The sequence below is a fragment of the Bufo bufo genome, chromosome 5 (genome assembly GCF_905171765.1).
Source record: "Bufo bufo chromosome 5, aBufBuf1.1, whole genome shotgun sequence".
NCBI lineage: Eukaryota > Metazoa > Chordata > Amphibia > Anura > Bufonidae > Bufo > Bufo bufo.
Genome location: NC_053393.1, coordinates 530621739 through 530636515, shown reverse-complemented (window position 1 = coordinate 530636515; position 14777 = coordinate 530621739). Strand labels below are relative to the sequence as shown.

The window sequence follows — 14777 nt, the reverse complement described above, 5'->3', positions numbered from 1 at the left end:
CTCTGTAGACCAATGGTCCAGATCTCTCCTCTTCACTCACAAATTAACGGTGTCTTGTAATTTACAGGAACTCAACTATAAAATCCTTAGCAGATGGTATAGGACCCCAGTGCGATTACACCAATTTTATCCTCAGGTATCTGATGCATGTTGGAGATGTCTTAATGCAAGGGGATCCATGACTCATATCTGGTGGGACTGCCCGGGTGTAGCCCCACTGTGGCAGGAGATCTTTGACTTATATAATTTCTTATACAAAGCTACTATTACACCCTCACCTGCGTTAGCTCTTCTATCCATGTTCTCAGGGCGGATCTCACAGATTAAGAAGGGAGCCCTCCGATTATTTATCCTAGCTATGAGACAGATAATTCCCCGTCAATGGAGGTCTACAGAGAGTCTTTTGAGAGTGACCTGGTCTAACGCCCTGGACTCACTAGTTCATATGGAAGAATTAAGCGCTAGGGATTCAGGATCTGCTACAGCCTTTTGGGGGACTTGGGACCCATGGAATCAATTTCGTACCTCCACATCTTTCCATGATTGGTTGACAACAGGTATTGTACCCGGTAATAGCTCCTAAATACTACACTAAGTAGAATCTCCTATCCTATCCTATACACCCCTCCCCCTCCCCCTTCCTTGTGTATATGTCTTGGTTTTGGTCTGTCATGTCTTGTGATGTCTTCCCGGTCTTATGTGGTTATTAGTCTGGAAGTTAGAGAATAAATGCCGTGTATGCTCTTAGATTCATCTATGGAAGCCCCAACGGCACTAATACTTGAAATTTTGTTCCGTAAGACTAATTATTGAATGTAATACTACCTCAGACTTATTGGTATGTTCAGTTCTTGACCTTGTACTTTACTGTTTTGTATACTCATTGGATGTATTTATACATTATTCAATTATACGATTTAATAAAATAATGATTGAACCGTAAAAGTGCTTTCCATCAATGTGAACAGTATTAAAGTAAGAAAGACAAGGCACATAGTGTATGACCACCTGAGATCTCTTGATGCAGATGTCGTCGTCTTACAGGAGACACGTCTGACCACATCAGGACTTCTACGTGAGGCTGAGGGGGAATGGAGGTCTGGTCCTTCTTTCTTGTCGCTGGCTGTGGAGCCTTATGCCGGGGTTGCTATATTGTTCTCCACCAATGATGTGACTGTACATAGACAGAAGTTATTATGGGTCGGTGTCTGGTCCTGGAGGTCACAATCCATGGTAGACAACTCCGGCTAATTAATATCTATGGCCCACAGTCAGTGGCGGAAAGGGTCCAGTTATTTTATGAGGTTAAGCAGTATCTTTTTACCTCTGTCCCAGTGGTGTTGGCTGGAGATTTCAATGTCACTAGCACATCGGGTGACAGATCCTCTGGCCGAGCAGTAACCAGGGACTCCAAGGTCCTAAATAGCATGATCCAGCAGGCAGGCCTCAGTGATGTGTTCACACATGGTGGTAGGAAGCCAAAATTTACATACTCCTGTGCTGACAGAAGTAGTCGCATTGATATGGCTTTTGTAAACCCTACAGAAGTGGTTAGTGGGATGTGTGAGAAAATCGTCCCTTTCTCTGATCACTTGGCCTTGTCTTTCTGTTTGGGATCCATGAAGCGTCCAGATGTTGGTAGAGGGCTATGGAGACTTAACTCCAGTCTCCTGGAGGATCCTTATGTACTTATGAATCCTTATGTCCTTAAGAATCCTTATGTCCAGGATTGTGTCCACTTTCTTTTTCAGCAACAACTAGAGAGAGTGGACTTTTATGATAGCATGGCTGACTGGTGGGAGGACGTCAAGGTGGAGATCAGATCCCTCTTGAGGAGACTGTCATTTAAGAAAGGGAAGAGTAAGTACAGCCAGTATCTCAAGCTGCAGAAAGAATTGGAGTCAATGTATTGACTCGGCAGATGGGGGGGGGGGGACCAACAAAAGATAAACCGACTGAAATCTGAGATAAGGCAGTATCAGTACAGCAGGTACACCTCCCTGGTTCTGGAATGAGATTATGGTTCCTTAGGGTCACCTGATCCTTTTGAGAGCTGTCGGGAGCGTGTGGTAAACAAAGTGGTCACAGGTCTCACTGACTCCCAGGGTGTTTTGCTCAGGAGGGTATCCTGGGGGTGGTGAGATCTTACTATACTGACTTATTTCAGAAGAAGGTTTTGGATAAAGAGAAGATGACACAATTCTTGGAGGCAACTCCAGGCCATACTAATGATTTGGACTTTTCTCCTTTAACAGCAGAATTAACGGTGGAGGAGGTTAAAGTGGCCATTGATAAACTACATCTGAAGAAGGCACCAGGTCCCGATGGTATTACCGCAGAATTTTATAAGAAATTCAGAGACCACTTGGCTCCAATCCTTGTGGACGTGTACAAAAATTGTCTATAAAATCACCTGATGCCTCCGTCCATGAGGGTGTCATCGCTAATTCTGCTTTCCAAAGGTAAGGAGCCTAGCGACATCAAGAACTGGAGGCCGATTGCCGTCTTGAACGTCACCAGGAAAATTCTGGCAAAAATCCTTTTCTCTAGATTAGTCTGTTTGTCCTAGGCACTGTTGGCAGGCCATCAGTTCAGCACAGTAAAAGGGCGGAACATCTCTGGAGCAGTCATCTCGATAAGGGAGATGTTTGAGAGATGTAAAGCTCTTCGGTGTGGGAGATATGTTGTAGGTCTTGACCAGGCTAAAGCCTTCGACAGAGTAGACCATGAGTATCTATGGGCCACTTTGTCAAAGTACGGTATTCCGGGACAATTTATTGATTGGCTGAAAACCTTGTATAGAGAGGCAGAGAGCTTTCCTCTGGTCAATGGTTGGTAGGGTGACACGTTCAGGGTTGCGTCAGGGATGAGACAGGGTTGCCCGTTGAGTCCACTGCTGTATGTGTTTGCCTTAGACCCGTTCCTGAGGTCGCTGCAGGAGTGTGATTTTCCGGGGGTACCGTTTCCCCACTGCTTGCCTCTGAGTGTTGTTGCCTATGCGGATGATGTGACGGTGGTGATATCTGAGCCTCGTGAGGTGCAGATGTTGTCGGCAGCCATCAGAAGCTACTCGGAGGCCTCAGGGACTCTGGTCAACCTTGAGAAGAGTCAAGCTTTCTGGACACTGGATTCTGATCCAGACTTTGATCTGCCACAATTTGCGAAAGCCTCCACCTATATTAAGATCTTAGGGGTTAAATTTGGGAGGGACGATAACGCCAGGATAAATTGGGAGAAGAAGTTGGAAGCCGGAAATGCAAAGGTTCAGCGATGGAAGAACTGGAGGCTGACCTCTGTCACTTTTCCTTTGCCAGAATCTTTCTCAGCTAGGCTCTTTAGCCTGTTCTTCCAGATTCTTTGGGGGAACAGGTTGAACCCAGTAAAAAGAGGGATCACCTACCCACAGAGGAAAGAGGGTGGGCTGGATATGTTAAATCCAAGGGTGTTCTTTGACTCCTTGTCCCTAAAAGTCAATTTTGGTGACCTGGACCCAGAGAACAGCTCCCTGTGGGTGAACAGTATCAGGGACTGGATATTGCCTTTTGCAGAGTGTTGGGTGTGAGGTGGCAGTCTCAAGAGGGGTCGGTTGACCTGTGGCTTCCTCCCCCAGTACCTGGAATATGGTCTTAGGTGCTTGAGAAACTGGAGGATTGATAAAGCGTGTATTGAGAGTAAGACCAGGAAAGAGCTGTACCTGACCATATGTAGGACTTTCTTTTATATACAGCCAGCATTAAAAGACTGTACAACGGGTAACCTTAAAAGAAAGTCTGAGGTTTCTTAATGGAGTCAGGCTCCCTGCAAAAATTTTGACGTAGCCTGGCTGTCCTTGCATGGGAAGCTTTATGTTAAGGGGAATCTAAAACATCTGAGTGTATCAGAGCGTAAGTGTCCCTTAGGATGTCAACAGGAGGAGACAATGGCACATTTCGTATCTGAGTGCGAGGAAGGGCATAAAATATGTCAGGAAGTATTCTCCAGGTTAAAGATCCCTAGACTGCGGTGTCTTACATACCCAGACATCATCTATGGGGTACCAGCCAGTATACCTGACATTGACCGGGGGACCATGTACCTGATCATCACCATTGTTAAATATTATCACTGGCATACTAGAACGAAAGTGTCCGTACACAGCGAGCCGTTCCATCACAGGCAAGCGGTGAACCTGATCCTGTCAGAGCTGAGGTGGATAAAGAACTTAGAATGTAGGAAAAAGGAGAGAAACAGGATGTTATGGAGGAATGTACATATGGTGGATGTGGACTTATCTTTATAATGGAATTGTGTTTATCACTGATTTATTTACTTTCTTTTCCTTTAACAACGATGGACTATTGTTAAGTTAGAGTTATTATCATTATTATTTATTCTGTTGGATATGTATGATTTCTGGTAAATGACCATTGTTTCTGTTCATTGTTATGTTTGTTTATACTAATAAACATTGCCTCCTATGTACAAGAATATAACTACTATAACACTGCTCCTGTAAGAATATAACTACTATAACACTGCTCCTATGTACAAGAATATAACTACTATAATACTGCCTCCTATGTACAAGAATATAACTACTATAATACTGCTCCTATAAGAATATAACTACTATAATACTGCCTCCTATGTACAAGAATATAACTACTATAATACTGCTCCTATAAGAATATAACTACTATAATACTGCCTCCTATGTACAAGAATATAACTACTATAACACTGCTCCTGTAAGAATATAACTACTATAACACTGCTCCTATGTACAAGAATATAACTACTATAATACTGCCTCCTATGTACAAGAATATAACTACTATAATACTGCTCCTATGTACAAGAATATAACTACTATAATACTGCTCCTATGTACAAGAATATACCTACTATAATACTGCTCCTATAAGAATATAACTACTATAACACTGCTCCTATGTACAAGAATATAACTACTATAATACTGCCTCCTATGTAGAAGAATATAACTACTATAATACTGCTCCTATAAGAATATAACTACTATAATACTGCCTCCTATGTACAAGAATATAACTACTATAATACTGCTCCTATAAGAATATAACTACTATAACACTGCTCCTATGTACAAGAATATAACTACTATAATACTGCCTTCTATGTACAAGAATATAACTACTATAACACTGCTCCTATGTACAAGAATATAACTACTATAATACTGCCTCCTATGTAGAAGAATATAACTACTATAATACTGCTCCTATAAGAATATAACTACTATAATACTGCCTCCTATGTACAAGAATATAACTACTATAATACTGCTCCTATAAGAATATAACTACTATAACACTGCTCCTATGTACAAGAATATAACTACTATAATACTGCTACTATGTACAAGAATATAACTACTATAATACTGCCTCCTATGTAGAAGAATATAACTACTATAATACTGCTCCTATAAGAATATAACTACTATAATACTGCCTCCTATGTACAAGAATATAACTACTATAATACTGCTCCTATAAGAATATAACTACTATAACACTGCTCCTATGTACAAGAATATAACTACTATAATACTGCCTTCTATGTACAAGAATATAACTACTATAATACTGCCCCTATGTACAAGAATATAACTACTATAATACTGCCTCCTATGTACAAGAATATAACTACTATAATACTTCTCCTATAAGAATATAACTACTATAACACTGCTCCTATGTACAAGAATATAACTACTATAATACTGCCTCCTATGTACAAGAATATAACTACTATAATACTGCCCCTATTTACAAGAATATAACTACTATAATACTGCCTCCTATGTACAAGAATATAACTACTATAATACTGCCCCCTATGTACAAGAATATAACTACTATAATACTGCCTCCAATGCACAAGAATATAACTACTATAATACTGCCCCTATGAACAATAATATATCTACTATAATACTGCCCCTATGTACAAGAATATAACTACTATAATACTGCTCCTATATACAATAATATATCTACTATAATACTGCCCCCTATGTACAAGAATATAACTACTATAATACTGCTCCTATGTACAAGAATATAACTACTATAATACTGCCTCCAATGCACAAGAATATAACTACTATAATACTGCTCCTATGTACAAGAATATAACTACTATAATACTGCTCCTATGTACAAGAATATAACTACTATAATACTGCTCCTATGTACAAGAATATAACTACTATAATACTGCTCCTATAAGAATATAACTACTATAACACTGCTCCTATGTACAAGAATATAACTACTATAATACTGCTCCTATGTACAAGAATATAACTACTATAATACTGCCTCCTATGTAGAAGAATATAACTACTATAATACTGCTCCTATAAGAATATAACTACTATAATACTGCCTCCTATGTACAAGAATATAACTACTATAATACTGCTCCTATAAGAATATAACTACTATAACACTGCTCCTATGTACAAGAATATAACTACTATAATACTGCCTTCTATGTACAAGAATATAACTACTATAATACTGCCCCTATGTACAAGAATATAACTACTATAATACTGCCTCCTATGTACAAGAATATAACTACTATAATACTTCTCCTATAAGAATATAACTACTATAACACTGCTCCTATGTACAAGAATATAACTACTATAATACTGCCTCCTATGTACAAGAATATAACTACTATAATACTGCCCCTATTTACAAGAATATAACTACTATAATACTGCCTCCTATGTACAAGAATATAACTACTATAATACTGCCCCCTATGTACAAGAATATAACTACTATAATACTGCCTCCAATGCACAAGAATATAACTACTATAATACTGCCCCTATGAACAATAATATATCTACTATAATACTGCCCCTATGTACAAGAATATAACTACTATAATACTGCTCCTATATACAATAATATATCTACTATAATACTGCCCCCTATGTACAAGAATATAACTACTATAATACTGCTCCTATGTACAAGAATATAACTACTATAATACTGCCCCTATGTACAAGAATATAACTACTATAATACTGCTCCTATATACAATAATATATCTACTATAATACTGCCCCCTATGTACAAGAATATAACTACTATAATACTGCTCCTATGTACAAGAATATAACTACTATAATACTGCCTCCAATGCACAAGAATATAACTACTATAATACTGCTCCTATGTACAAGAATATAACTACTATAATACTGCTCCTATGTACAGGAATATAACTACTATAATACTGCTCCTATGTACAAGAATATAACTACTATAATACTGCTCCTATGTACAAGAATATAACTACTATAATACTGCTCCTATGTACAAGAATATAACTACTATAATACGGCTCCTATGTACAGGAATATAACTACTATAATACTGCATCTATGTACAAGAATATAACTACTATAATACTGCTCCTATGTACAAGAATATAACTACTATAATACTGCTCCTATGTACAAGAATATAACTACTATAATACTGCTCCTATGTACAAGAATATAACTACTATAATACTGCCTCCTATGTACAAGAATATAACTACTATAATACTGCTCCTATGTACAATAATATATCTACTATAATACTGCCCCCTATGTACAAGAATATAACTACTATAATACTGCCTCCTATGTACAAGAATATAACTACTATAATACTGCCCCCTATGTACAAGAATATAACTACTACCCAGCTTCCTAGGCGCAGGAATACACAGCATTAATTATGAGACTTAGATAAGCAATATGAGATTAGAAGTCTGATACTGAAACGTAATCGGGCTCTTGAAGGACGGACGCGGAGATATTAAATCATTCATTTGCGATACACATAGAAAGAATGAAAAGCACTTAGACACGAGAATGTGCCACTAAATCACATTACACCCATGGGTCATAAAGCTCTCACCGCCTGCGCTGCTAATTAAGACAATTGGCATTCAGCTAGAATACTCCCTAATTGGAAAAAATCACCTAAAAAAAAATCGATTTCCCAGTACGGCCTGTGACAAATATAGCCGGTGCCCATCCTTTCCATTAAGACATGACTGGCTGCAATTCATTATATTAGAATACGGAATTCTAGATTGTATCTCGGCCAAAAGAAGTCTCTAACATCGCGGCCCTGAAACGCATCCAGCGCATGTGCAGCCTGTGCCAAGGCACAATTACCGTATATTTCTTGGCTGGTAGCAGCTTGAGCAATAGGCAGGGTCTGGCCTAATAACGGTTTTTATTACTCTTAAAGGAGCAGATCCCAGGAAAGTAAGAAAGCCGGAAAGGTGGATGCACTTGCGCGGTCTCCAATAATTATAGTCTAAGGCAGGGATCAGCAACCTGTGGTGCTCCAGAAACTACAACTCCCAGAATCCTCCTTTCACTTCTATGGAAATTACAAGAACAGCCGAGTAAATGTGCACGCTGGGAGTTGTAGTTTCACAGCAGCTGGAGTGCCGGAGGTTGCTGATCTAAAGCTTATCCAAGTGATAACACATGCATGCCCGATTCAACGAGCATGCTTATGTTCTGAATGAGGGGGCATGCTACTGTTGGGGGGGCACCCCTATACAGATTAGATGGTCGACTGGTACTACCAAAATTGGTGGGTTTGACAGACATTTTGGGTTTTGAATTGAAACCTTTTTTACTAACTTTTCAGGAGTACTTTCTTCCCTTTCGGTGGGTGGGCAGCAGCTCCCATGAGACAAACAAGCACCCGCATCTCCTAGAAAGCATTGCATTTAGATCTTGTTAACCCCTTCCCACCCTGCATAGAAAATAGGCCCTGACATGTCTCCCCAGAGATACAGATGGTATATAATGCCCCTACGATCTCCTCCAGTGTCTAGAGGGAGACAGAGCTATGCATTTCCATCAATGAATGAACGGTGTCTGGGCTGGTTCACTATGAGATCACTATCCTGGCACTGAGAGGAGGGAGCAAGTCAGTCATGCCACGGAGCATGTCAGTCCACCACTGAATGCTGGAGAAGGGGGGACCAAAAGAATAAACAGCAGGGGGCGTTACCAGAGAAGAAAATGTAATTTTTACTGCATGTACTGTATACTGTAATAATGCTTCATTGCATAAGAATACTTTTTGTGGGATGAGCTTCATAGTCTCCTAATGACTATAATGGGTGGTACCTAGGCATGTGTCATGGCACATCTGCTCTTGGGACTAGAGGGGTCCAAGCAGCATCAACAAGACAAATTAATCAAGAAAATTTAACCTCCTGAGATTTGCCCTGCATAGGCTCTATCATACACTGGTGGAAGAAGGGAGCCAGGGGCCACAGAGTGAGGGCCTCAAACAGCACCCAGTCTGCCAGTTGCTCACCAGCGAAATATCTTCAATTTGATTTCCGCCTGAGTTGGACAGGCTCTACAAAGTATCTTCTCCTCAACAGGTACTGCTCCTCCAGAATACAGTATCAGCTAAAACTATACCAGATGTTTGCTCTCCTGCATGGAATAAGTATGACTGGTGTGACCTCCTGAATGAAGCTGGTTCATAGATATCTTCGGTTGCGTAGCATGGGTACTCGAGGGAAGACTAAGACGGTATGGACTGTAGGTAACTCTGACTATAAGGAACGGATGCTAAAGATATATTTAAATGAGAGGAACAGAAACGATATGGATGCCCAACTGGGATACCTGGGAACCTTAGTGACCACCTGAGATGTGCTGGTGGACGAGTACCAGAAGTGTCTCCTCTTGAGTCTGACTGGTACCATATGAATCTTTGGTTTAGTGGCATAGACACTCGAGTACAAGTGAAGAAGATATGATAGTGATCTCCAACTCAGAGGAAGAAACTCTACATGTATCTCTAAACGAGAAGAACGGGAATACATGGATGTCCAACTGGGATAGGTAACTTAGTACCACCTGAGCCGTGTTGATGGACAAGTGCAGTATATAGTTATCCGTGGGACTTGAACCTTGGTAGATTACCTGAGATGTTTCTGGAGACATCTCATAAGTGGACCAATACCTGAGGTGTCTACTCCATTGCAGGACTGATTACTATTCTGTAGGTGTCTCCTTCTTGGAATTTACTGGTGTGACGCATCTACAGTGCAAACAGCATATCATACGGATAGTCTTCAGAGAATACACTGGGATATTCAACTAATTTCCTTCTAAAATTTCCTGCTTCTTGTGCTAGGAACTAACAACACGATGTTCCAGCTTTCTTTGATTGAAGATTCTGTGCTGCAGTGTACTTTACTCAGCAACATTCTGCCTGTGCAAAGGATTTGTGCCTGGTCGGCAGTAAATTAAAAAAGCCGCGCTCATCTGCTGAAAGGAACGCGATTGTCACATTTGGTGATGATGGAGCCACAATAATAGAGATCTCAGCTTGGTTTTTATCTTCAGTTTTGACCATTTCTCACTAACAGAACAAATTTAGTGTCAACAGGCCGGCACTAAGCCCTTCTCTTTTGTGTAGTGTCCTCAAAAAAATCATATTCCAGTCAAAAAGCCGAGTATGCAATCATATGGGTTATCTTGACACCACTAGCCTCATCTCTGTCCATGTAACTGCTAATCCATACCATGAGTACAATGAGTACATGCAGGGCCACACTGCAGTGGATATCAATGAGGCTCTGCTGGATATAGGTTGATGGAGGGGGGCTCTCTCCCAGTACATAGAGCTTTACAGGGATTTGAACCTCAGACCTCCTTCTATGGCAGACAGAACAGTTACCATTGCACTACAGACCTACCCTGCTGATAGGGCTTCACTTTCTGTGCTTAAAAAGCTATTTTCTTCACAGGCACGACACTAAATAAATAATATATTACTGAAATGAAGGGAAAAAGTTACTGTGTTATTTTTTTTAGTAACCATAACTTTTTAAAAACTCTTAAAAAAGTAAAAACTCTCATTTTTTTTGCCGTAACTTTTAGTTAAAAAAAAATAAAACATTTCTCAGGTCTTGGTGGGATTTAAAGAGAATCTGTCACCAGTGACTTCACTATCCAACCACCTCTCTATCCCTTTCCATAGACACGGAGCTGTGGTTCACCTGATTAAAACTCTGTTTTTCTTTTGTTGATCCGAGGCTCCGTTCCCGAGTTATGATACTTAATATGCAAATTAGGTCTTTGGTGCAATAACAGCGTCACCATTGCTCTTGTTGCACCCGAGTTCCACTCTTTTCTATGGCCGGCCCCTGCCACAAAGCTTTGCCACTGCCTGGCCCTGTCAATCAAGGCAGTCACAGCGGGGCCGGCCACAGAGAGGAGTGGAACGTGGGTGCAACAACAGCAATGGTAACTCCCTCATTGCTCCAAAGGCCAAATTTGCATATTAAGAAAAAAGTATCAGGAATGGAGCCTATGAATGTAAAGAGGTTTGGGGGAAGGAAGGGGTACACGGTTTCTCTGTATGGGGCCATGGAATTCCTGATGGCAGCCCTGAGTGCATGGCAGATACCAATGCTGGGGCAACATCTGCGTACAAAACAATGGTGTTCTCTGGTGTACACGAATTTGCAAAATGCATTCACTTTTATGACCTGAGCTTTTGGTCCTGTTGGACTAGGAGCGGCAGCACTTCCTGTTTCTCCTACAGATTTGGATTGTCACAAAGAGATTGTAATTGACAAACACTCATCTACTGAACTATATATAGTACCCTATACATACTGGTGCAGCGTGTACATTGCATGTAAAAATGGCAGCAGAGCCAAAGTATATCTAGATTAGAAAATTACCTGACTTTTCCTTTGGTGTTTCGGAGAACCGTGGCTGCAAAATTTTGGGTGACGCCAACCAGACTGATTCCATCTACTTCTAAGATCTGATCGTTGACCAGGATCCTGGAAATATACAAAAATGCATTAAAACATGTTAAAAGCAAGCCGGAATGTCTGTGCATTGTGTCTCCATACAGCGACCACTAGAGGGAGCCTATTTATACATAGAACTCAATAATAACACAGTATGCTCTCCCTCTAGTGGTGGCTGCAGGCAACCTGAATATTATCATTTATCACAATGTAGAGCATTTGGAGCTCTGTATCAGAAAAACAAAGCTCCAATTGCTTTGATGATATATTAAAATATTATCGTAGAACTTTGAACACCCTGGTGCTAATTAATTTTAAAATATTACATAGTAAAGATGATGCCAAATAGAAACTATTTCATGAAACATATGGCCGTGTAAGCCCCCACTCTCCACCGTATGTATATCAATAGCAACAGTGCCACCTGCAGGCCCAAGATCACTCGGGGAACCAGAATTAATGCCTGGATTACCAGAGGTTGACAATGGACTCCAAGTGAATGCATAATAATATAATGAAGACCACCAGGAATGGAGAGCGCATTACTGGACCACCAGGGATGGAGAGCGCATTACTAGATCACCAGGGATGGAGAGCGCATTACTAGATCACCAGGGATGGACAATGTGTCACTAGATCACCAGGAACAGATAATGCACCACAAGATAACCAGAGATGGGCACTGTACCACTAGATCACCAGGGATGGATGTTGCACCACTAGATCACCAGGAATGGACAATGCAGAACTGGATAACCAGGGATGAGCAACACAGAAGCAGATCACTTGGGACAGACAATTCTAGATCACTAGGGATGGACAGTGCATTACAAGATCACCAAGGATGGACAAGGCACCACTAGATGACCAAGGATGAAGAATGCACCGGTAGATCACAAGGGATGGACAACGCACCACTAGATGACCAGGGATGGAGAATGTACCACTTGTGACTCCACAGTAAACCACTGGATCACTGGGTTCACATGTGATGGACATTTAATTACTGGATCACAGGAGATGACAACTGGAATACAGATTGACACTAAACCTATGAAACAACAGGGGCGAACAGTGAAATATAGTAACAAGACCAGTCAAAACATTTCACTGGGGGTGGACATTAGATCACTTGATCATCATACACTGTAGAAGGACTCAAACTACCAAATCACCAGCTGGTACCTACAGTAGATGCAACCTAAAGTGCTTGGTCAACAAGTAGAGGACACTGTACCTCCGGCTCACCAGTTGTGTCCAGAAATGTATGGACTCTACTAATCCCCGAGATTGAGTAAGAGAACTAAGTAAGATTTAAAGAGGTTATGGCATCTGGATTTTAATTTTTTTTTGCATATCCAAATGCCACAAACTGCCTCTGAGTGGGTAACGGGACTTCTTAATATTAGGCTCTTTTTCGGAGGTTCCATAGCAGACAATAGAGAGAAATGCACATGCGCGGCCCACTTTCTATAAACTGCAGTGTGTGACAGGTCCTGTTCTTTAGACAGTTACCCGCACCTATCGGACATTTATGGCATATCCTAAATCCAGATGGCACAACCTCTTTGACTCAATGTCAAGCTGGAGCTGCGAAAGCAAATAACATTTTATAATGCAAAACTAGCATCTATGTAACAACGTATGGACAACATTACAAATCTCACAAGCCGTGACTTCGGATGCTCCCCATCTCTGAGTCCTCGCTGTTTACACGGCAGTGACAGGTCCTCTTTAAAACTCAGCTTTTGACAAATATCAGAGTCCACTGAGATTACATCCTCTACGACCACATGTTCCGGTTCTGTCACTTGTATCACAATGACTAATGAGGCAGATTCATGACTAACGCTGTTCCCGTCAGGCTGGCAAGTGTAAAATAACTACCCGAAGACCACTAATTATCCGGTAAAACAGCTGTATGTGCACTAATTACGGTACTTGCTGAAACATATGCCGCCCTGCGCACTCCCTCATATGCCTTGTAATTACTGGGATAAGGATTCTTTTTTATTTTTGGCTAATTTTTCCATGACGGCAATTAATATAAATCGATATCATACGTCATAACGGAGCTAAAGGAACAACTAAGAAGAGGAGTTGGTAACACTGTAACAATAATCAGTTCACTATTTTGTTTATACCAGTGTTAAGGGTGTCTTCACCAATGGTCTCAACAGGAGCTCAGGATGCTGCCTCGTCCCGTCCTCTTCACTTTTACTGAAGCTCCGCTTATTCAGATTGCCCGCTGTGCCCAAGCATAACCTTACCAGGACCTCACTGAGTTACATTACACTAAGTACAGAGTGACTATAAATCGTACTCAGAAGTGTCCGGAGATCAAGGAGATCTTCCACACTCCCGGCAGAGCAGCCACTAGATGGAGCTTGCTGCAGGTGTATGCATAATGTGCAGTGAACACCGCCCTATGGCATCCATTGCTGTATCGTTTCATACTATGGCTATGTAAAGGGAGGCACTGTCTACGCGAGTGACTCTGCTGCCAGTATTGTTTATTGAGGACGCTGTTTGTTGTTCTTTTTTTCTGAGAGTTGTTCCAAAGTCTCAGGAAAAAAGGGGAGATCTCCTGGAAGGTCATGGTCAAAAGGCTACTGAAGACTGCCACGAAGTGGAATAAGCTGCTTACGTTTTTAGACTGCTCCATGTACTTTAAAAGGAGATGTAAGAATATGAATGTATGCAGTGAGCTCCCCCTACTGGTGACTACAGGCAGACAGAACTTTACTATTGAATTCTGAGGAACTATGTGGCAGTATTGTTTACAACTCGACTGAGAAACATGAATTCTCATGAATAATGGAGGATCATGAGGACCTGCTATAAAATCTAAAAATATATTGAATCAAAAGTCTATATAACTTGTATTAAACATAAAATGTTTAAAGGGGTTTTCCAAGCTC

The 14777-nt window shown here is 40.8% G+C and overlaps 1 protein-coding gene across 2 annotated transcripts in view; it reads right to left on the bottom strand.

The window, feature by feature from the left end:
- The window catches only part of PPP1R9A (protein phosphatase 1 regulatory subunit 9A), a 257522-nt gene that overhangs the window by 104054 nt on the left and 138691 nt on the right, over positions 1-14777 (bottom strand). For both annotated transcript variants that reach the window (XM_040431213.1, XM_040431212.1), the window contains exon 5: positions 11782-11886. In XM_040431213.1, coding sequence (XP_040287147.1) covers positions 11782-11886 — 105 coding nt within the window. The remainder of the gene's footprint in view (positions 1-11781; positions 11887-14777) is intronic.